The 24,522-nt window shown below is 37.4% G+C and overlaps 1 protein-coding gene across 11 annotated transcripts in view; it reads left to right on the forward strand.

Annotated features, from left to right (window-relative positions):
* The window catches only part of LOC119521664 (zinc finger protein 30 homolog), a 203,595-nt gene that overhangs the window by 73,484 nt on the left and 105,589 nt on the right, over window positions 1-24,522 (forward strand). For 8 of the 11 annotated variants that reach the window (XM_037820196.1, XM_037820198.1, XM_037820203.1 and 5 more), the window contains 4 exons: window positions 6,235-6,319; window positions 8,160-8,286; window positions 8,577-8,675; window positions 13,686-18,057. In XM_037820196.1, the coding sequence (XP_037676124.1) occupies window positions 6,311-6,319; window positions 8,160-8,286; window positions 8,577-8,675; window positions 13,686-15,379 (1,929 nt within the window). In that variant the 5' untranslated portion in view covers window positions 6,235-6,310 and the 3' untranslated portion in view covers window positions 15,380-18,057. Of the gene's footprint in view, window positions 1-6,234; window positions 6,320-8,159; window positions 8,287-8,576; window positions 8,676-12,210; window positions 13,535-13,685; window positions 18,058-24,522 lie in introns of those variants that run through there. The other 3 variants (XM_037820208.1, XM_037820205.1, XM_037820204.1) reach the window with 3 other exon arrangements.

Genomic DNA, 24,522 nt, shown 5'->3' on the forward strand with positions numbered 1-24,522 from the left:
ACATGCCTTCCCAGCTAACAGTGTTTTCCAGATGCCAATGGCCTTTCTCCAGTGAAGGTGCCCCTATTGTTGATGCCTTACCTTGGAAAACATTGTGCTAGAAGTGGTACCCAGGGCAATCTGGCAAGACAAAGAAATAAAAGGCATCCAAGTTGGAAAGGAAGAAGTTAAACTGTCATTATTTGCAGATGATATGATCTTATATCTGGAAAACCCTGAGAAATCGATGATACAGCTACTAGAGCTAGTAAATTTAGCAAAGTAATGGGATACAAGATTAATGCATATAAGTCAGTAATGTTTCTATATGCTAGAAATGAAAGAGATACTCAAGAAAAAGATACCAGTTTTCAATAGCAACTAAAAAAATCAAGTAACTAGGAATAAACTTAACCAAAGATGTAAAAGACCTATGCAAACAAAACTGCATAAGTCGACTCAAAGAAATAGAAAGTGATCTTAAAAGATGGAAAAATATTGTGTGTTCATGGATAGGAAGGCTAAATGTCATTAAGATGTCAATTCTACCCAAACTCATCTACAGATTCAATGCAATCCCAATCAAAATTCTAACAACCTACTTTGCCGACTTGGAAAAGCTAGTTATCAAATTTATTTCGAAAGGGAAGATGCCTTGAATTGCTAAAAACACTCTAAAAAAGAAAAACAAAGTGGGAGGACTTAACACTCCCTGACTTTGAAGCTTATTATAAAGCCACAGTAGTCAAAACCGTGTGGTACTGGCACAAAGACAGATATATTGATCAACAGAATCAAATTGAGAATTCAGAGATAGACCCCCAGATTTATGGCTGACTGATCTTTGATAAGGCCCCCAAAGCCACTGAACTGGGACATAACAGTCTTTTCAACAAATGGGGATGGGAGAGTTGGATATTCATGTCCAAAATAATGAAAGAGGACCCCTACCTCACACCCTACACAAAAATTAACTCAAAATGGATCAAAGACCTCAATATAAAAGACAGTACCATAAAACTCCTAGAAGATAATGTAGGGAGACATCTTCAAGACCTTGTATTAGGAGGTCACTTCTAGACCTTACACCCAAAGCACAAGCAACAAAGGAAAAAATAGATAAATGGGAACTCCTCAAACTTAGAAGTTTCTGTACCTCAAAGGAATTTGTCAAAAAGGTGAAGAGGTAGCCAACCCAATGGGAAAAAAATTTTGGAAACCATGTGTGCTAGTTTGCTAATGCTGCCAGAATGCAAAACACCAGAAATGGATTGGCTTTTATAAAAGGGGGTTTATTTGGTTACACAGTTACAGTCTTAAGGCCATAAAATGTCCAAGGTAGCATCAGCAATTGGGTACCTTCACTGGAGGATGGCCAGTGTTTCCAGAAAACCTCTGTTAGCTGGGAAGGCACGTGGCTGGTGTCGGCTCCAAAGTTCTGGTTTCAAAATGGGTTTTTCCCAGGACATTCCTCTGTGGGCTGCAGTTCCTCAACAATGTCACTCTTAGTTGCTCTTGGGGTATTTGTCCTCTCTTAGCTTCTCCAGAGCAAGAGTCTGCTTTCAACGGCTGTTTTCAAACTGTCTCTCATCTGCAGCTCCTGTGCTTTCTTCAAAGTGTCCCTCTTGGCTGTAGCTCCTCTTCAAAATGCCACTCTCAGCTGCACTGAGTTCCTTCTGTGTGTCAGCTCATTTATATGGCCCCAGTGATTTATTTTAGACCACCCCGAATGGGCGGGCCAACACCTCCATGGAAATTATCCAATCAGAGTCATCACCCACAGTTGGGTGGGGCACATCTCCACAGAAACACTCAAAGAATTACAGTCTAATTAACACTGATAGGTCTGCCCACACAAGGTTACATCAAAGATAATGGTGTTTGGAGGGACATAATCCATTCAAACTGGCACACCATGTATCTGACAAAAGACTGATATCTTGCATATATAAAGAAATCCTACAGCTGTATGACAGTAGTACAGACAGCCCAATTATAAAATGGGCAAAAGATATGAAGAGACAGTTCTCTGAAGGGGAAATATAAATGGACAAGAAACATGAAAAAATGTTTAGCGTCACTAGCTATTAGAGAGATGCAAATTAAGACCAAAACGAGACACCGTCTCACACCAATTAAAATGGCTACCATTAAACAAACAGGAAATCACAAATGTTGGAGAGGATGCGGAGAAACTGGAACTCTTATTCATTGTTGGTGGGACTGTATAACGGTTTAGCCACTCTGGAAGTCAGTCTGGCAGTTCCTTAGAAAGCTAGATATAGAGTTACCCTTTGATCCGGCAGTTGCACTTCTTGGTATATACCTGGAAGATCTGAAAGCAGTGACATGAACAGATATATGCACACCAGTGTTCATAGCAGCATTATTCACAATTGCCAAGAGATGGAAACAACCCAAATGTCCTTCAACAGATGAGTGGATAAATAAAATGTGGTATATACACATGATGGAATACTACACGGCAATAAGAAGGAATGATGTTGTGAAACATACGATAACATGGATGAACCTTGAAGATGTAATGCTGAGCAAAATAAGCCAGGCACAAAAAGAGAAATATTATGTGCTACCACTAATCTGAACATTGAAAAATGTAAAATAAATGGTTTATAATATAGAATGTAGGGGACCTAGCTATAGAGAACAATTAGTGAAGGGGGAATGATAATCCAAAAAGAACAGATAAGGTATCATGGGTAAATTTAATGTTCTGGGAGTGCCCAGGAATGACTAAGGTTTGTTTATTTCTGGTGGATATGGTAGGACCAAGTTCACAGAAATGTTACTATATTAGGTTACTTTCTTAGGGTAGAGTAGGAACATGTTGGAAGTAAAGTAGTTAGGTTAGTTGTTTTTTTCTTATTCCCTTGGGATGACTGTTACTGCAAAGGAGAAGGTAGGCCCGCTTATAATTGTGCCTAAGTGTCTCCTCCCGAATGCCTCTTTGTTGCTCAGATGTGGCTCTCTCTCTCTAGATAAGCCAACTTGGCAGGTGAAAGCACCCCCCCCCCCATGTGGGATCTGACACCCAGGGGTGTAAGTCTCCCTGGCAATGTGGACTATGACTCCCGGGGAGGAATCCAGACCTGGCATTGTGGGATGGAGAACATCTTCTTGACTAACGGGGATGTGAAATGAAATAAGTTTCAGTGGCTGAGAGATTCCAAAAGGAGCTGAGAGGTCACTCTGGTGTGCACTCTCATGCACAATATAGACAACCCTTTTTAGGTTCTAATGAATTGGAATAGCTAACTGTAAATACCTGAAACTATCAAACTGCAACCCAGAACCCCTGAATCTTGAAGACAATTGTATAACAATGTAGCTTATGAGAGGTGACAGTGTGATTGGGAATGCCATGTGGATCACACTCCCCTTTGTCTAGTGTATGATGGATGAGTAGAAAAACGGAGGCAAAAAAAATAAAAGAATAAAAAATAAAAGTAAAAAAAGAACACCCAAACCATCCCCCCATCCCACCCTATTTGTCATTTAGTTTTTATCCCCATTTTTCTACTCATTTATCCATACACTAGATAAAGGGAGTATGATCTACAAGGTTTTCACAATCACAGTCACCCCTTGTAATCTACATTATTATATAATCGTCTTCAGGAGTCCAGACTACTGGGTTGGAGTTTGGTAGTTTCAGGTATTTACTTCTAGCTATTCCAATACATTAAAACCTTAGAGTTGTCATCTATATATTGCATAAGAATGTCTACCAGAGTGACCTCTCGACTCCACTTGAAATCTCTCAGCCACTGAAACTTTATTTTGTTTCATTTTGCATCCCCCTTTTGGTCAAGAAGATGTTCTCAATCCCACGATGCTGGGTCCAGATTCATCCCTGGGAGTCATATCCTGCGTTACCAGGGAGATTTACACCCCTGGGAGTCAGGTCCCATGTAGGGGGGAGGGCAGTGCTGAGGTGGCTTAGCTAGAGAGAGAGGGCCATGTCTGAGCAACAAAGAGGTATTCAGGGGGAGACTTTTAGGCACAATTATATGCATAACTTGTTCTTTTTAATTCTTTTATTTATGTTAGTAAATAGTTAAGAGTATGAACTTTACTTGGTATTTGGATTTTTACCATAGATTTTGTTATGTAGTATTTTCATTATCTTTAATTTTCTAAAAATTTTACAGTTTCAGTTCTGTTTTCCAAGTCAAAAGGCCTTTAATACTGTTTACTGACTTCAATTTTTATTGCATTGTGTAAAGTAATTTATGGAAATTACTAAGGTTTTCTTTGTGACCTAATATGGAGTCAGTACATTAGTGGATATTACATGTGTGGTTGAAGAGAAGCTATATTTGCTATTTTTGGCATAAAAATTAGATTTATATCCATAAGATCTATGTCACTGATTATGTTTTTTAGATCTTCTCAAGCCTTTCCTATTTTGGGATACATATAAATTCTGTTTTTGTTTTTGTTTTTTTTTTTCCTTTGCTTGCTTTTGGTTTGTGTGTATTAACTTTGTTGAGGTTTAATTATATATCATAAAATTCACCTGTTTTCTATAATTCAATGATTTTTTTAGTAAATATACAGAATTGTGCCACTTGCAGTTTTATTTGCTTAGTTAACTTTTTAATGAGGGACACAGCAGGACAGACAGAAATGGCTCCTGATTTCCATTGATATAAAAAAGGTGAGAGTGTATAATATATGTGTGAGTACCAAATGAAAGGAATCAAATTCCTAAGATAGATATCTATTGGATAATTTCATTACACCTTTAGGGTTACCTTTTCTACCTAGCTATAAAACTAACACCTTATCAATTTCTGGAGCTTACCCTCTAACATTACTGGGCTCTAAATTATCTACATTTTTATCTGTAATGGATTGGTAATTAGATATACTGTAAAAGCAAAAGTCCATTCTCAAAGTGTCAGATAAGGGTTAATTAAATATTAAGGATCTACTTTTTTCAATCATGCTTCATAGAAACTACTAATTCACAGCAAACTTTTTCTGTACAAGGCCACATAGTAAATATTTTTAACTTTATGGACCATCTGGTCTCTCTACAACTACTCATCTCTGCAGTAGCACACCTCAACCATAGACATGGAGTGAGCATGGTTGTTATTCAAAGCAAATTTTATTTACCAAAACAGGCAGTTTGCCAAAGGGCTATAGTTTGCTTGCTCTAGTATGCTACTTTAATTATCAACAATCACGTTTTTGCTATTTCCAGATTAGGATAATTAATTTGGTTCTCAGGACTGTGTCCCAGTTTCTAGGGACAACTGTTACCCTAAGGCAACTGTGAGAATCTCCCTGGATGAGAACTTAACCTGCTTTCTCCTAACTTTTCTCTTACAATCCTGCCCCAATCATTCCCCCACAACATCAGTTCAGAATTGCCTTCCATCTCCCCAGGGGGTTCTCTAGTGTTTGCTTCCAGTCTTCCATAATCAGTGTTTCCCTCTGTGGTTTCTCCAGGGTAGATTTCGGGGGGGTGGGTCAGCAGCCCAGGCTAATTCCTCATTGTGACAGAATTTAAAATTCACCTATGCCACTTCTAATTTTGAATTTAGGCAACTGACTTAACTTACTTGAGCTTGTTTCCTGGTCTGTTGAAATGGGATTACAGGCTTGTCCTAATAATTAAATATTAACATAAAGACCACATTCTTAGCACTTCTCTAACTCTCATTCTCACACTGCCAGGTAAGAAAATGGTCATGACTGGGAACTAAAGTATGTTGGACTGGATGATTCTGGGAGTCATAGATTGGAAGGAGGCTGTGACTCCATATACCCAGGCATTTGTGTTTTGTTAGAGGCTGTTCTGGGCCTGTTGACCTTGGCATGTCTGTCAGAGTTTCTGTGAGTCTGGCTAGTGTCCATGATATCTGAAAGAAGGCTGTGCTTTGGCCTCTGAAGCCCCTTCCTGGAGGCAAAGGTTGGGAGCAAAGTGCCTCACTTAGTAAGTGGAGTCTGGAGAAAGCTGTGCATCTGAGGACACCCCTGTTCTACTGTGGAGGAAAATATGTCCTGGGTAAGTAGCACCCTCCAAAGTTTTGTTCAGCATCATGGGGATTGAGGAAAGTTCTGGCTTAAAACCTTTCTGCTGTAGCTGATTTCCATTGGATTTGAGTGATGGCTGAGATTTGTCCAAACTCCCTGAAAGAGGGGGAGTAAAGGTAATTCTGAGTTGCTCATTTTGTGGGCTCTGAGGCAAGCCTGATCTCATAGCTTCTTTTTTTCCTCCAGTTCTGACTTCTTAGGACTCTGCACATCTCCAAGAAGGGAACCAGAAAATTGATCAGTACCGACAGTTGTAACAACCATGCCCCACGTGAGTTGCTGTTTGTTCTCTCCTTCTTGAAGTGCAATCATTTTGTTGTACAAAGTGAACCCAGGATTTACTTGTCTCAGAAATTTCTTGCCTTGCCTAGTCCCAAACAGAACTTCTCCCAAATTTCTCCCATTCCAGTGGGTAATAACAACAATGAGCCTCATTCTTTTTTAAGTGTTTTTCACCTCTCCAAAGTGTTTAGATGTTCATTCAGCAGATCATTCTACATTTCCTACATTCACAGTCTTCTGGCTGGAGCCTCAGGGAGTAGTACAACCCACTTGTGTCATGGTTTGATGAAGCAGAGGTGAGTGGTTCAATGGGGCACATGGAAAACCTTGATTTTCTCTTTAAACCTGGGTTTTCCTCTTGAAAGTGATAGCATATGAGACTGAGTTTCCTGTCTCAGTGTGTGGTAAGATTTTCTGTAAGATTTTAAGATATTATGGGAAACCAAGTACTGAGAAAGGAGAAATCTTGTTCCTTATATTAGTTTCCTACTGCTGCTATGACAAATGACCACAGTGGCTTAAAACAACACAAATTTATTATCACATGTTTCTGGAGGTCAGAAGTCTGAAATCACTTCTCACAGGGCTAAAATCAAGGTGTCGGTAGGGCTGTGTTTCTTGTGGAGGCTCTAAAGGAGAATGTTTCCTTGTCTTTTCCAGCTTCTAGAGGCTGCCTGCTTTCCTTGGCTTGTGATCTCCCTCCATTTTCAAAGCCTCATCATTCTGACCTCTGCTTCTGTTGTCACATCTCCTTCTTTGACTCTCTTGCCTCCCTCTGTCATTTAAGGACTTCTGTGATTACGTTAGGCCCACCTGGATAATCTAGGATAATCTTCCCATCTCGGTAGTCTTAATTGCATCACATATACAAAGTCCCTTTTGCCTTGGAAGGTAATATATTAATAGGTTCCAGAGATTAGGATGCAGAACTCTTGCGGAGGGGTGTGTGTGTGTGTGTGTGTGTGCATTATTCCAGCACCACACCTGTCTTGCTCAGGAACCAGTGAAAGAGGATCAGCAGGCAGGTTCACCTTGGAGTTGGCCAGGGCGGGCCACTCCTGAGTAATGTTTTTGTGCATCTGGCCTAGCATCCATTGGCTTGCTGTAGCCTGGAAACACAGAAAGCGAAAGCAGGTAAAAGCTGCCAGTGTATACTCTATTGAGAATTATAGGCTCTTAGAGCTCAAAGACATTAGAGAATTTTCCCAATTTAAATACTCACAAGCAAATCATTAGAGTGATAAAATGGGTATATCATACATCTGTTGTAGGCTTTGTTAAGGCAAGGAAAAATATTCAGTGACATAATATTGTGACATAATGATGAATCTGAGCGTTCAAAAACTAATGTCCAAATTCTATTTTCTAGCCTAGACATTTGGTAAAAGTTGTTTGGAAATAGTCCATCAATTTTGCTTATCTTTTTCTTTAAAGAAGGAGGAGAAGGGATGAAGTCATATTTATTGAGAATTTATTTATTATTTATTGAGTATTTGAAAACTTAATGTGCTGTATGACTGCATGCAATATTTACTTTAATTGGGAAATGGCAACTGCCCTTTTTATTCCTGGATCTTTCTGGGTGATGGAATTGTCCTACTCTTCATAGGAAGTTTTGTCTGTGGCAATAGGAGTGATCAAGGAGTATGTTGATACTATGGCTCAGGCACCCAATTTCCTTCAATGCTTACTAATGTTATAGGTTTTCAGTCACAGCCTGTTGTTTATTGTGTCACCCCCTTCATTCCATGCCCTCTTCCAACTTTTCTCCTGTCACCTCAAAATCATTACCATATATTCATGAATATTGAATGGATTTGTTGTTTCAGTGGTTGGTGACTTTCAGAGATGTAGCCGTAGACTTCTCTCAGGAGGAGTGGGAGTGCCTCAGCTGTGCTCAGAAGGACTTGTACAGAGATGTAATGTTGGAGAACTACAGCCACCTAATCTCACTGGGTAAAATCATTTTACACAGTATTCAGAATTTGTCTCCTACAATTTCTGCTTCCTTCATTGTGCATTTCTGAGTTCTATTCCCTGAGGAAAGGTTTGTGTTTAATAGAGGTAGAAATAACAGCTCTACTCTGTACTGTCTTATTCTCCATTCTTCAGACTTTCACACCTTCAAACTTCCATACTTTCCTCTGTCACTTCCTATCAATGTCTCTCTTCTTTCATGATCAATGTTTGAGATTTGAATCTAATATGCTGATAGTGTGACCATGTTCCATTTCTTTTCTCTTAAGCTGGATGTTCAGTCTCTAAGCCAAATGTCCTCTCCTTATTGGAGCAAGGGAAGGAGCCCTGGATGGTGGTGAAAGCCATGACAAGAAGACAAAGCTCAGGTGAATAAGGCCGGGTCACACAGGGGAGCTGTTGCTGGTAATAATGTAGGAGACCTGTGAGGAGACAGGATTGTTGAGATGTTTGTTTGAAGTTCCTCTCAAAGGCCTGTGGAAAGAAGGCTTAAGAGCAAGAGAGAGCAGGAAGGCTGTATCAATTTGAATTCCCAAAGGAACTTCCCTCCCACTTCCATTTACCACTCTTCCTCTCTCTTACGTTCTCCTTTTGTTTCAGTGGAGAACTACCTTGCTCTCTTTCAAGAACAGTCCTTTTAACTGTTTTTTTTTTTTTTTTGAATTGAGTTTTCCCCATTTGCTCTTTTGTCTTTAAACTTTGGTATGTATCTCTAGCCAGCAAATGTTTATAGAGAGCTTACTGTGTTCTTAGATTAGGATGGTCAGGGATGGCCTCTCAGGGGAGGTAATGTTTAAACTAAGGCCTGAATAAAGGTAGCTGTGCAACAGTCGGGGTAGTGTGGGTTCATGCAGAGGGAACAGAATGTAGAGGCCCTGAAGAGGGACTGAGCTTTCATTTGAGGGTCAGCAAGAAGGTTAGGGTGGCTAGAGTAGGTGACTGAAAGTAGAAATTAGAGATGAGGTCAGAGAAGTAGCCAGAGATCAGATCACTTAGAGCCTCATAGGCCATTGTAAGCAGTGAGATTTTATATTCTAAGTATGATAGAAAGATGTTGGAGGGTTTTATGCAGGTGAGTAAATGATCTTGGTTTAAAGATCACTACCATGTAAGAATGGGGGTAGGAATGGAAGCAGAAAGACCAGTTAGAGGACTAGCTCGGAGTCTGTATTAGAGATAATAGTATCTTGGAATGGGATGTAGATTCTGGTTATATTTTAAAGGTAGAATTAATAGAATTTGTAATGGATTAGAAATAGAAAAAGTGTCATGGTTTGGAAGACTGCAGAAGGAAACCTAGAGTAATTCATTTCACATCCCCATTAGGTATCCATGTTGAGAAGTTTGGTAAGTATTTGGAAACCTGGGGGAGTAGTCAGGACTGAAGAGATAAATAAGGAATTAATCTATGTTAATTAATCTATATTCTATGGGATGGGATGAAATCATGGAAAATGGAGTTGATTTACATGGAGAAGAGGTACAGTCCCAGGACTAAATTGGTAGGGCATTCCAGCATTTAGTTGGGAAGAGGAAAATGATCTAGCAAAAAAAACTGAAAGAGAGTAACCTGTGATCTGGGAAGTAATCAGGAATGCAGTGCACTGGGAGCCAAGTGACAAGTAAAAGTTTGGGAGTGGTTAACTGTGAAAGACGCTGCTGAGAAGTCAAATTAAGACGAAGACTAAGAATTGACTCTTGGATTTGGCAAGATGGTATTGGTGACTCAGACAAAGTAGATTTGGAAATGAGAGGAACAAAACCCTGATTTTGGGGACTTAAAAAGATAGGGGAAGAAATAAACCAACAGTAAAAAATAGAGTGAGACAGTGAGTTAACTCACCAGGTGTTTTGAAGGCCCATTTAAAGAGCTGTGAAAGGTACAAAGATAGTTTTAAAATGCTTTAGAAATTTTTAATAATAGTACCATAATATTTAGGGAAAGAAGTATGATTCAAGTTTTTATATGCAGTATTATTTCAACTGCATAAAAATATGTGGAAAAAAACCTGCATGGAAATATGGCCAGATGTTAATTGTGGACATGAGAGGGAAAGGAAAAAGAAGTATAGACAGGAAGTATGGACACATCTTTGGAAGAGTTTTATCAGGAACAAGTACAGAGAAATGGAATAGGGGCTGCAGGGTAAACCATAGGCTCAAAGGAGAGTTGTTTTGTTTTTGTTTGTTTTCAAAGGAGAGTTTTTAAGATGGAGATAAATGTTGGACAGGTGGTACAGGGGTAAGTAATCTGGAAATATGGGTGGTAGTGATAAGAAAGGATAGTTCAAAACTGAACTTTGTGGAGGAGGGTGGGTGTGGTGGGTGGGGGTGGGGGGAATAGTGCTTCAGGGGAAGCAGTGTGCTCAAGTTTTCAAATGGAGAAGGTGAAGAGAATAATCGGAGGGGAGGGTTGAGGCTATAGATGAATTTACAGAAAGTATACCATGAGTTCCAGAAGGCCTACTGGTCAGAGTACAGTAGGACATTGGTTCAGAATAGGGGATATCTAGACTTGTCATGGGATGAGAGTCCTAGGATGATAAAGGACCCAGGAAGGTGGGGATTCTCAGGGGTATCAGGATATCCAGAGTTGTCAGATATAATGAGATTGGTCCTAGATAGTCTCTTTGGAAAAGGAGTTGATTATTCCTATTATATAGCATTGTCACACTGAAGCTTATGAAAGTTTAGACTTCTCAGGGAAGGCAGTCTTAATAGCAGGATGTGAAGGTCTTATGAACACCCAGAGCTCTGGGGGTCTCCCTTGTAGACCGACAGTAGGTAGATGCTTTAACCAGAAGAGATAAATATAGGTGCTTCACTGCGAGGAGTCTGTGGGATTGGGGAAGGCTTCTCCAAAGCAAAGGTGTGTAAAGTTTCAGGTAAGCCTTGAAAGCAGGTAGGGGGGCCAGAGGTAGAGGGAAAAGCATTTCTGGCAGGGGTAATAGAGTACTGAAGGCTGTAGGAGGATGGAGCTTGGTATATCTGAGATCTTGAAGGAAGTGCTTGTAACTGGAGTCCAGTGAGGAATAGAAGCCAAATATGAGGTTGGAGAGATTCACAGGAGCCAAGATACACGGAGCCTTCTAGGAGTTTTGAAAACAGCTAAGTAGGTGGTAAGCAGCATTTGTTCCATATTTTTTTAAAAATAAAACAGAAGAGAAAATAAAGTATCAGAATACATCATGTATAGCAAAAATGATAACTATTTCATGGCATATTTTTGGTGTGTGTGTGTGTACTCAGTCACAATATAATATGTATTTCTTACTATAAGGTTGCGGTCAAAAGAAGTTTGAAAAATACTGCTGAGGAGTTTGGATTTTATCCCCAAAACATTGGCAAGCCATTGAAGAATCTTAAGCAGGACAGTGACAAAATGTGATTTTTGTGTATTTAATATATCACTCTGACTGCAAGATGCAGATTAGAACAAACGGTCTCATGACATTGGGAAGGTTATGTCATAGCTCAAATGAGATGTGATTTAGTCTTCCCCAGAGTGTTGGCACTGGGGTTAGGGAGAAGGAAACAGATTCAAGAGTCTTGTAGGTAATAGATTCAGCAGGACTTGATGGGGGCAAGAAAAAGATGGTCTCCCCAAAATGACAACTGCTTTTCAGACTCCCATTTTCTTGTCTTCAATCAACATCCCTTTTTACTTCTGAGTACTGTTCTCTCTTACATTCTACAGGCTATATATAGCATTATAGAAGTGCTTTCCTGGGAAAAAAGGGAACATTTGGCCTTGAGTATAAGATACTGTAAAGGAAGACCTGAAAAAAAGAGCGTGAAGGAGAAAAGAAAACACTGTATATATATATATATGCATACTGTGTGCTGAGGATTAGTTATATAATAAAACAAGCATTTTTTTTTTAATACTTGTAGAGCTTGAAGAGTAAAAAGATCAACAGAAATAAATGAATTATAATCCTAGAATTGCAAGAGTTGTAATAAAAATGAGGAATAAGGTAAGATATAGAGAATAAAGACATCAACCCAATTCGGGTTACTGGGGACAGGCTTTCTGACTCGGTAGGGCATTTCAGACAAGAAGGCGTTCGCCATACAGAGAGCATTCCTGGCGGATGGAACAGCATGTGGAAGAATTTGAATGGGGAAAAAATTTGATATGTTTCAGGACTTTAAATGAAACTAAGGGTAGAGCATTGTTTCTGAAGATAGGAATGACTCAAAATGAGATCAGAAAGATAAGCAGGGATTGGATCATGCAGGGTTTGTAGGCCATGAATAGGAATTTGGATTTTATTCTGTGTACAAGGGTAGGCCATTAAAAGATTTAAGCAGTATTCTCAAGCTTTGTTTTATATAAGAAACATCTGGGGAGACTGATGAATGAATGAACATTTGTGTTTTTTAAATTGCTAAATATTTAGTGTCATCAATGTGCAGTAATGGTTCTAGGCACTAGAGATAAAGCAGTGAATGAAACAAAGTCCTTGCTTTGATAAGTTAACATTATGCATGGAAGAGACAGACAATAGGCAGACTTTTCAAATAGTATATCCATTATTGATAGATGCAATATAGGTGCGATAATATATTAGATGTTTTGATAATGTGTTTGAGCAGAAAACTTAAGTGAGGGAACAAGCCATGCAGATATCTGGGAGAAGAACATTTCAGAAATGGAATAGTAAGCACAGAGACGTGTGCTTAGCACATTTGAACAATAAAGAAGCCATTGTGGCTGGAGAAAAATGAATAGGAGAATAATAAGAGATGACAACACAGAAGTGACCAAGGTAAAGCTCATGTAGAATCTTGTGAACCATAGTAACGATTTTGGATTTCATTCTAAAATGGTAAACTGCTAGAACATTTTTAACAGGAGAGTAATGTGATATGAATTACATTTTTAAGGACCCCTCTGACTGCTGTGTGACAAATAGATTGTGGAGGCAGGGATGAAAACAGGGAGACCAGTTAGGAAGTTATCATAGTGAGAGATGGGTACCTTGGTCTAGAGTGATAGTAGTGGAGGTGATCAGATCCTTGATAAATTTTGATGAGAGAGCTGATAAGATTTACTGATAGATTTATATCCTGGCCAAGCATCTGTTTGCTTGTTTGTTACAGGGGAAGAGGAGTGGTGGGAGAAAGTGTTTCTGTTATGTTATGAGCTTCCTTGTTGACTATAATCCACTCCAAAGTTTGAGAACCACTGATTTAAACTATTTTGCTAATTACCTTCCTCCCTGTAAGTTTTCCTCATTCTTTAAAATTGCACAAAATATTTGAGTGCTGTTTAATGGGAATTCTTTTAATTTCATCTATCATTTTTACCTTAAAAGTTTCATTTCTTTTGAAAAAACAAAACAGCAAGAATTTGCTTTCTTGTTGTCTTACAGTCTTGGAATCCAGGTGTGAGTCTAAAAAGTCATCTACAGAAAATGGAATTTATGAAATGGAGTCAGTCCATTGGGAGATAATGGGAAAATCTATCCACCATAACCTTGAGTACAGTGGTCTTGGAGGTAATGTAGAATGCAAAGGTCAGTTTGAGAGTCAGCAGAGAAATCAGGGACGACTTTTCATGCATGTGAAAATTACCTGTGAAGAAAAGGCCACTCAAAACCACTCCACATCCGCTACACTTCAAGACATAATTCCTACCAAGGAAAAATTACATAAATGTAAGGAATGTAAACAAGCCTTCAGCTACCCATCATGCCTTACTCAACATGAGAAAACTCATAATAAAGAAAAATACTCAGAAGTTAAGAAACGCAGGAAGACTTTTAGTAAAGTGCCAAGCTATTTCCAACATCAAAAGATTAAGATTGATGAGAAACCATATGATTGTATGGAATGTGGGAAGGCCTTCAGTCGTAGTTCTGATCTGATTCAGCATCAGAAAATTCATACTAATGAAAAACCCTATCATTGTAAAGTTTGTGGGAAGGCCTTTATTCGTGCCTCACAGCTAACTGAACATCAGAGAGTTCATACAGGAGAGAAACCCTATGAATGTAAGAAATGTGGAAAAGCCTTTAGTTATAGTTCACAATTTACTCTACATCAGAGAATTCATAGTGGTGAAAAACCCTATGAGTGTAAGGAATGTGGAAAGGCCTTTATTCTTGGCTCTCAACTTACTTACCATCAGAGAATTCATAGTGGAGAGAAACCCTATGAGTGTAAGGAATGTGGAAAGGCCTTTATTCTTGGCTCACACCTTACCTATCACCAGAGAGTTCATACTGGTGAAAAGCCTTACAGATGTAAAGAATGTGGGAAGGCTTTTTTATGTGCCTCCCAACTTAATGAACATCAGAGAATTCATACAGGTGAGAAACCCTATGAATGTAAACAGTGTGGGAAGGCCTTTATACGTGGGTCACAACTTACTTACCACTTAAGAGTTCATACAGGTGAGAAACCCTATAAATGTAAAGAATGTGGGAAAGCCTTTATTTGTAATTCTAATCTTATTCAACACCAGAGAATTCATACAGGTGAGAAACCCTACAAATGTAAGGAATGTGGGAAGGCCTTTATGTGTGGCAAACAACTTAGTGAGCATCAGAGAATTCATACAGGTGAGAAACCATTTGAATGTAAAGAATGTGGAAAGGCTTTTATTCGTGGTGCATATCTCACTCAACATCAGAAAATTCATGGTGAGAAACATTATGTATGTAAGGAATGTGGGAAGACCTTTTTTCGTGCCACACAACTTACCTACCATCAGAGAATTCATACAGGTGAAAAACCCTACAAATGTAAGGAATGTGACAAGGCCTTTATTTATGGCTCACAACTTAGTGAACACCAGAGAATTCATAGAGGTGAAAAACCCTATGAATGTAAGCAGTGTGGAAAGGCTTTTATTCGTGGCTCACACCTTACTGAACATCAGAGAACTCATACTGGCGAGAAACCTTATGAATGTAAGGAATGTGGGAAGGCCTTTAGTCGTGGATCAGAACTTACTCTACATCAAAGGATCCATACTGGTGAGAAACCCTATATGTGTGTCCAATGTGGGAAAGACTTTAGACGTCATTCACAACTTACTCAACATCTGAAGCTTCATAATTGAGAAAGACAATGAATGTGATTTAATGTAAGAAAACCTTCACCTGTCTCCAATTGCTCTGGAATATTAGAAAACTCATGATTGACTGTAATGAATGTAGTACAAATTTTGCTTCTGTTCAGAATCAAACCTATTTTTAGGAAGCTTAATGAATGCAGAAATGACTTTTGGAAGCACTTGAATATTTAAAAAAAAAATCTCCATATCCCTTGAATGTAATGCCAATACATATCCTTTATTAAGCACCATCTCCATTTCACCATGTCCTAATTGTGAAATTGGATACATTACTTAACCTGTCAGTTTATTTTTAAATACCGTAATGACATTATAATGATTAAGTGAGTTAATACATGTTTCTCTCTTTGAACAGTATCTAATACCCATTGTTGCTATCATTGCTGTCATCATCATTATTAAAAGCTACTAGAGAAGTCAAATGGTAGGACTGTTTTATGAGTGCAGTAAAATGATGTAAGCATTCTATTACCATCTTTCCCTTTTTGAACACCAGACAATTCATTCTGGAACAGAACTTTTAGAGTGTAATAAAAGTATGATGGCCTACATTCAGGTTCAGACATTTGGCCTCACTAGAAGATTCACACTGGAAAGAAATTCTGTAATAGAAATTATTTTAGGCTCATTGAGCTTTTTTAAAAAATCAAAGAGAGATGATTTTTCTACAACAAATTCCAAAAGCAGAAGTTATGTAGTCCACATTTTGTACTTACTACTTTATGAAAAAAGAATTTATCAACAAAATGATAGCTAAGAAATAGTCACTTTAAAAAAAAATGGTACAGATTATTGTCTCAATTAGGAAATCAAAACCAAATATACCATCTATGGTTATTTCTCATTATCTAAATGTATTCCATTCCTGAAAACTTGTTGAATAATGAATTTATCAGATGACATATTAAAGAACCTATATTCCATTATTTTAAATGGGAATAATAATCTGTTCCCGGCCCATTCAACAACCCTAACTAATTTTTCCAAATATAATTTAAATTCAACTTCAGCTACCTACATTACTTTTATCAAGGATTTATGAATATTGTAAAACATTTTAAATACCATTTAACAGTCAACAGTAGATGTGTTTATGGGCCTTTTGCAATGATTTTGAACAATATAAGGTATGAATTATGTTTTCCTTTCACACTTAAAGTTACTATAATGACTAAACAGTAAAATATGTTAGATACATAATGAATAAACATATAAAAATTGGCAAAATAAAAGAAACTTTTAAATGATGGAAACTTTCCAATTAAAAAGTTGTTGACTCAGATGTGGTGGTCAGAACAGAATGAGTGCCTTTGGTGTTCAGTGGGTCGAGAGTGAGAATGGGCAGGGAAGAAGTAAATGTGTGAGGTTCTTCCATGTCTGGTTCCAAGGATCTGATGGACAGTATTCTCCAAACTAAAGACTTGAATTGACTGGCTATGAACCACATTCAAAGTCATTGACAAATAACTGATATAAAATTTTCTCAAAACAATTCCTAATTTCTCTATATGTAATGCATTCTGCTTTTTTCTATTACATTACTTTAAATAAACACTGTATCCCAGTCATTTGTCATCACAATATAATACTGACCATGATTTCCACTTTGAATAACTCTAGTTTTAGACTCAGTTTTGCAAAACTATAATCCAATTGTAAATTCACCATTTTAAAAACTGCAAAAAAAAGAGATAAGAATGACTAAGAACCATTAGAACTCCATTAATAATCAGTGTAAGCAGTATGATGCCACTGTAGCCATGCATTTTTCGTCTCTGAAATATACTTTGCTCCTATTGGACAAACTGTGCCATCAACGCTCAGTCACTTGTGATTCAGGAGTTAATGTTGTTGCCAAACTTAAGTTTTAAAAATTTAGAGAAAATTTAAATAATCAAATGTAAGTAGACTCTTATGTGCTGTAATAAAAAAAGTCAATAAATAACATGTTTTGCATGTTAATAGCCGTTTGTAGCCAGCTTCTGATAAAATATGTTCAAAAAATAGTAATACCCAAAATGCTACTGGAGAGAGGGTTCTGCTTTACTGTATATGAGGCAGTGGATAACCAAATTCTCTTACTGCCACTGTGAAATACACTGGAAAAAGTCAAATAAAAAGCTTGTGATTCGACTGGCAATAAAGGAAAAAAAATTACGTTTAACCTATTGCTTGCCAGTATTGACCATCAATTCCTTGTCTTCCATAATAATTTTTTTTTTAAATTTGAAGCACACTTTAAGAAGTCCTTTTTAAAGCAAAATGAATGTTAGTGGAAATTTCAGACATTATGATAGCTAATTAAATTGGGGGGCTTCTGTGGTACTTTGTGTTCTTAAATCAGTCACTAAAAAAGAGAAAAATTTCTCTAGCTTGTTTTCACAATTCTTTTTCCCCATTCCTTCATCATTTAGTTCAATCTAATAAGGTTTTTGTTACGAGATTCTGAAATGGGAATGAATAAATATTATTTCAGCACTTACGTTTATTTCATAAATCAAGTTTTCAAAGTTGAAGTTTCCCTTTCAAGATGGTGGAAGATGGGATGTACACTAAGGAAAGAATTATTAATGACGGACAAACAAAAGAAGTTGTGGTTGCAATACCACTTTAATTTCTACTTTTAATTTTTTTTGAGTTGCAGTTTTAAGAACTGTTCTAAATTAAGCACTTTTCTTTATAAGCATATTTTTCTTTTCAAAAGTTACTACATTCCTCTTGCAAAATTACATAATAAAATTTACATAATAAAAATTACAATAAAATTGTAATGATTAAAACAAAAAGTTACTGTCGCTGCCCCATCTACTATTAAAACTTTGGTGATTACCTTCTGATATTTTTTCTATACTCAAGTATCGTCTGCATTTGAGTTTAATACTGATTGTTTTAATGGGATAACTTAATCATTAATCTGTAACTTGTTTTGTTTTTAAACTTTTAATTTAGAAACTTTCAAACATGTAAAGAATGTAGTAAAATTAACAGCCATATACCCATCACCTATTTTTAATAATCCTTTTTTTGCCTTGTTTCATCTTCAGTTTTATGCCAGAATATTTTAAAGCAAAACTATTTCATATCCTTTCTCCCCCTACGTATTTCAGTATGTATCCTGAACAGTTAAGGAATTAATATCCAGTCCATTCTAAAGCTTCTGTGATTATAGTTGGTTTCTTTGAATCAGGATTTAAATGAGGTCTACACATTGCATTTGTGTAGTATATTTCTTATACACCTTCCTTTTCTAAGTGCTGAAACATCATAATAGCAATGACATGACATACAACCCATTCCCCCAAGTTGTCGTCTTTTTTATTTTTCTGCTGCAAATTTATGTGATAAATGTCCTTATACAGTTATTCTTACATGTTGGTGTTTTTACTCCTACAAAATAGATTCCTGTGGATTAGCTTGCTGAGTGAAAGTATTTCAACAGATTATGTCCAATTACATTTGGAAAAATTAATTCACATTATGAATTAATGTTACGAGAGTGCTCATTCTGCATAACATCACTAGCCCCTGACAGATTTAAGGAGGGTGGAAAAAGACTTCCATTGGGACCACAATGGAGAAACAGGTTTGGACAGGGACTGATCCTTGACAAGATAAACAAGTGGGGTGAGCCCTTTGATCACACCAGCTTTCTACCTGGAAGCACATTCTAGAAGAAGGGTAGAGAAAGGTCATCCCAAACAGCACACAAGTCTTACTGTGTTGAGGAGATGGATACAGTGGTGGCTGGAAGTTGCAGAGCAGAGTTCCAGAGAGGAAGAAGCTATGCAGAAAACAGTCCCGAAAAGCAACACCAGCCATCTGGAGTCTGCTGAATATTAACTTATACAAGCATAGGGTGAAATTCCACAAATGCCCAGAGCTAACACAGGGCTAACACAGGACTTGTTAAAATTCTTTTCGTGATGATCACCTAGGGCACTCAGTAGAAACCCCAGAAGGGTCACAAATTAGTAGCAGAGTTAAACTATCTTTATAATGAATTCTCCAGATCTGCTTCAAGGAGCTTTTAAAAGCTTTAAAAGAATCAAGCCAATTTGCAAGTAACTTAACTGCCTGCCAGAAAAAAGTACAACACTTAAAAGAATGTAAAAATATCCACCAATCAACAATGTAAATTTTACAATGTGCAGTATCTGTGTAATGAAGCAGAAAAATGCAACACAAAACCAGGAAAAATCAATCAGTAGGACCAGAATCATATGACAAAGAAAATGAAAATGAAATCGGTGTGCAAGATCATTAAATAAACTATAAAGAATATGCTCCATATTTTGAAGGGTTTCTTTAAAAGCATGAACATGAAACAAATGGAAGATACACAAAGAACCAAATGGAACTTCTAGAAAAGTAAATCAAAATATCTAAAAAGAAAATTTCATTGGAGATTATAAACCATAGAAGATCAGTGAACTTGAAAACATACCAGGAAAAACTATGAAATGAAGCACAGAGGGAAAAAGATTGGGAAACAGCAGAGCCTCATTAACCTGTGGAAAAAAATTTAAAGCATTTATGATGTGTTTAAATGTGAGTCATGGAAGAAGTGGGCAGAGCATGGCAGAAAAAGATTTGAAGAAACAATGACGGGAAATAATCCAAATGTGATGGGGGCTATATAAACACAAATCCAGTCAAGAAGCTCATGGAATCACAAGGAGGGTAAACACAAAGAAAACCAAACTAATCATAAACAAACTCCTGAAGAAACAATGGTAAAAAAAATATCTTGAAAGCAGCTGGGGTGTGGTGGTGGTGGTGAGGGGGGAAGACACATTATATACATAGGAATAAAGATAGTAAGGTGCACAAACTTCTTACCGGAAAATATGCAAGCCAGAATTCAAAGGAATAACATCTTTATAATGATGAAAAAGCCTGTCAACCTGTAATTCTATACTTAGAATAATATCCTTCAATAAGTAAGATGAAACAAATTCTTTTATAAACAAAAGGCAAGAGAATTCATCACCAGCAGACCTACAAAAATATAAAATGAAAGTTTCCAGCTTAAAGAAAAACATCAGAAGTTTGAACCCACACAAAGAGAAGAAAGTGGCAAAATTAGAGTACGTATAACCAACAATTTTTCTCAGCTGCATCAATGTGGCCCAGATTCCAAAAGCAACTGGCTTGGGCCAGGGCAGGCAGTAGATGCATTATCCTCCAAAAGTCAGGGCTGAAGACAGGTTGGTTTGTGGAATCCCTGAGAAACCAGCATGGAAGCTGGCCTCAGTATTGGTCCTCTGGGCAGCAGATTTTTGCCTCACATCAGCCTTTACCAGGATTTAAAGAGCCAGTTCACATTGTTGTTGGTTTCCTTCTTTCTCTTCCTCATGAACTTTAGTCTGGTGAATCCCTGAGACCCAACATGAAATGAGTATACACTGGGACATAAAGATCCAGTGCACCTATTTTGTTTTTTGTTTGGTTTTTGTGGTTGGTTGCTTGATTCCTTTTGTGTGTGCTCTTTGGTCTGATGGATCCTTGAAGTGATGTTGGCATAGATTTCAGCCTTGACAGCAGCAGGTTCCAGCTTCCCACCAGCACAAAGTGACAGACTCAGAGAATCAGTACATCTTTTTCATTTGTGTGTGTGTGTGTGGGGGGGGTGTTCATTGTTAGTGTTTTTTCTTTCTCTCTCACTTTCTCTTTTCTTTCTTTCTTTGTTCTTGGTGCGGTGGAATGAGGAGTGGGAGCAAGATACTTCCAGAGTGGTCACAACAATAATTCTCAGAAAGTCCAGTTCTCCATATAAAATATGAAGTACAAGAAGATAGAAATATAGGGCCCCATCACAGGAAAAAAAAAGAATTCAGTGGAAACTATTTCAGAGGAACCTCTATCTCTGGAATTACTAATTGTTTTGGTTTGCTAATCCTTCTGTTATGCAAAATACCAGAAATGGATTGGCTTTTTTAAAGGAGATTTACATATTTACAGTTCTAAGGCCATAAAAGTGTCCAAATTAAGGCATCAACCGATGATACCTTCACTGAAGGATGGCCGATGGTGTCTGGAAAACCTGTTAGCTGGGAAGGCATGTGGTGGGTGTCTGTTGATCCTGGGTTATGTTCTAGCTCCTCTTGCAGCTCCTGTGTGTTCCTGGTTCTTTCTCCCAAGACATTTCTCTCTAAGCGCCTGGGAGTCCTTTCTTAGCATATCCCAGAGCAAACTCTGGGCTTTATCTTCTAGATAAATGCCTTCTGCTGCATCTCCAAGTATCTAAAGGCCAGTGTCAGCTCTTAGCTTCTCTCCAAAATGTCCCTCTCAGCTGCTTTGAGCACTTTCTGTTTGTGAGCTGTTTTATAGGCCACCAGCGATTAAATCAAGACCCACCCTGAATTGGTGGGGTCCAAATTTCCATTGAATTAATTTAATCAAATGTTTCACCCACAGTTGATTGAATCACATCTCCATGGAAACAATCAAAAGATTCCAACCTTATCAACACTAACATGTCTGCCCCCACAAGATTGCATTAAAGAATATGGCTTTTGGGGAGACATAATATATCCAAACTGGCACACTAATGAAAGATCTCAGGCCAACTGTCTTAAATAGGATCAATAAACTAAAAGAAAACATGGATAAAAACTACAGTAAATTAGGAAAACAATATATGAACAAAATGATAATTTCAAAATTATAATTTATAGAAATTATAAAGAAATTGAAATTCTGGAAATTTTCAGTGCAATAACATGAAAATTTCAATATAGGGGTTCAATTGCAGGTTGGAGGAGGCAGAAGAAAGGGTCAGTGAAAGTAAAGATAAGAAAATCAAAATTGTTTCCTTTGAGGAGCAAAAAGAAAAATAATGAAAAAAATAAATGGGGCCTAAGGAACCTATGGGACACCATCAAGCATAACAACTTACACAACATAGAAGTCCTAGGAGAAGAGAGTGATAAGGGTGCAGAAAAAAAATTTGAAGAAACAATGGCTGAAAACTTCAATCTGGATGAAAGATACAGATATACAAATCCAGGGTTCTCAACAAACACCAAGCAGGATGAATCCAAACATATCTATAATGAGTATTTTGGTTTGCTAAAGCTGCTGGAATGCAATATGCCAGAAATGTGTTGGCTTTTACAATGGGTATTTATTAAATTACAATTTACAGTTCCTAGGCCACGAAAATGTCCAACACAACGCATCGACAGGATTATACCTGGACTCTGAGGACAGGCTATGGCATCCAGGACCCCTCTTGTCACATGGGAAGGCACATGGTCAGTGTCTCCTGGTTCTTCATTCCTGGGTTTCATTTGCTTCCAACTTCTGGTTCCAGTGGCTTCCTCTCTGATCTTCTGTGGGTCCTCTCTTAGCTTTTCTGGGGCTTTTCTCTACAAGCTTCCCTTAATTTCATCTCTCAGCCTCTGTATATGTTTTGTCCTCTTATAAAGTACTCCAGTCAGATGATTAAGTCCCACCTTGAATGGGGTGGGTCACATCAAAATTGAAATAACTTAATCAAAGGTCCCAACTGCAATAGGTCTGGACACACAGGAGTGGGTTAAAAGAACATGGCCTTTTCTGGGGTACTTAACAGCTTCAAACTACCACACTGAGACGCATTATAATCAGATTGTCAAATGCCAAGGATAGAAACAATCTAAAAAACAGCAAGAGAAAAATTATGTCACATATAAGCAATCTTTAATAAGCCTAACATCCAATTTCTCAAAAGGAAACAGGGAAGCCAGAAGGTAGTGGAAGAGCATATTTAAAGTGCTGAAAGGAACAAAAAATAAAAATTGTCTACCTAGAATAATATGCCCAGCAAACTTCCTTCAAAAGGGGGAGAAATTAGAACATTTCTAGACAAACAAAAACTGGGAGTTCAATACCGTTAGAAATGCCTTATAGGAAATGCTGAAAGTTTTCCTTCATGTTGAAATGAAAGGACACTAGATAATAACTGAAGCTGTAAGAAGAAAGAGCTCCAGATAGGTAAATATAAATGCCAGTTTTATTGCATTTTTCACTTGTAACACTCTTTTACTTCTTATATGGTTTAAAATTTAAATGCATATAAAATAAGCATAAATCTTTATTACTAGGGACAGAATACATTGAGAAATAATATGTGACAATAACAACATAAAAGAGAAGGACAGAGAGATATAAGAATAGAATACTATAGGCTATTAAAATCAAGTTGGACTCAACACAAACTAAATGTAATCCCCATTGTAACTGTGCATTAAGTATCTAGAAAATTTACACAAAAGGAAACAAGTTATTTTAAATGGCTCATTAAAAATCATCTCTACAGTGAGGAAAACAACAATGGAGGAAAGGAAGGACCAAAAAAGGTAAAGACATAAAAAACAGTTATCAAAATGGCAGAAGAGAGTCTTGCCTTATCATAAATTACTTTACATTTGAATGAACTAAACACTCCAGCCAATAGGCAGAGATTGGCAGAATAGATAAAGAAACATGACCCAACTATATGCTGTTTACAAGAGACTCATCTTAGATCCAAAGACAAAAAGGTTGAAAGTAAAAGGACAGAAACATACGTTATGCAAATGGTTAAAAAAAAAAGAAGCTGGAGTGGTTATATTAAAATCAGATGAAATAAACTTTGATTCAGAAACCTGTTACGAGACAAAGAAGGGCATTATATTTCAATTAAAATGTCAACACCAGAAGATACAACAATTATAAACATACATGCATCTAACAATGGGCATCACAATGTATAATGCAGAAATAGTTCTACAATAATAATTGGAGTAAGTACACTGAACAAAGGTAACTATGAATACGGTTGAGAAAGAAAGATGGGGAGCATGTGAGATACCACAAGAAAGGAGGAAAGATAACGACTGGGACTGTGTAACTTGGTGAAATCTAGAGTATTCAACAATTGTGATAAAATGTACAAATATGTTCTTTTATGAGGGAGAGCAAGCAAATGTCAACCTTGCAAGGTGTTAAAAGTGGGGAGGCATTGGGGGAGGGATGCAATCAGCATAAACTAGAGACTGTAACTAATAGAATCATTGTATTATGCTTCCTTTAATGTAACAAAGGTGATATACCAAGGTGAATGCAGATAAGAGGGGGGGATAGGGGAGGCATGTTAGACACTT

Source organism: Choloepus didactylus, chromosome 27 (assembly GCF_015220235.1).
Source record: "Choloepus didactylus isolate mChoDid1 chromosome 27, mChoDid1.pri, whole genome shotgun sequence".
NCBI classification, from domain to species: Eukaryota; Metazoa; Chordata; class Mammalia; order Pilosa; family Megalonychidae; genus Choloepus; species Choloepus didactylus.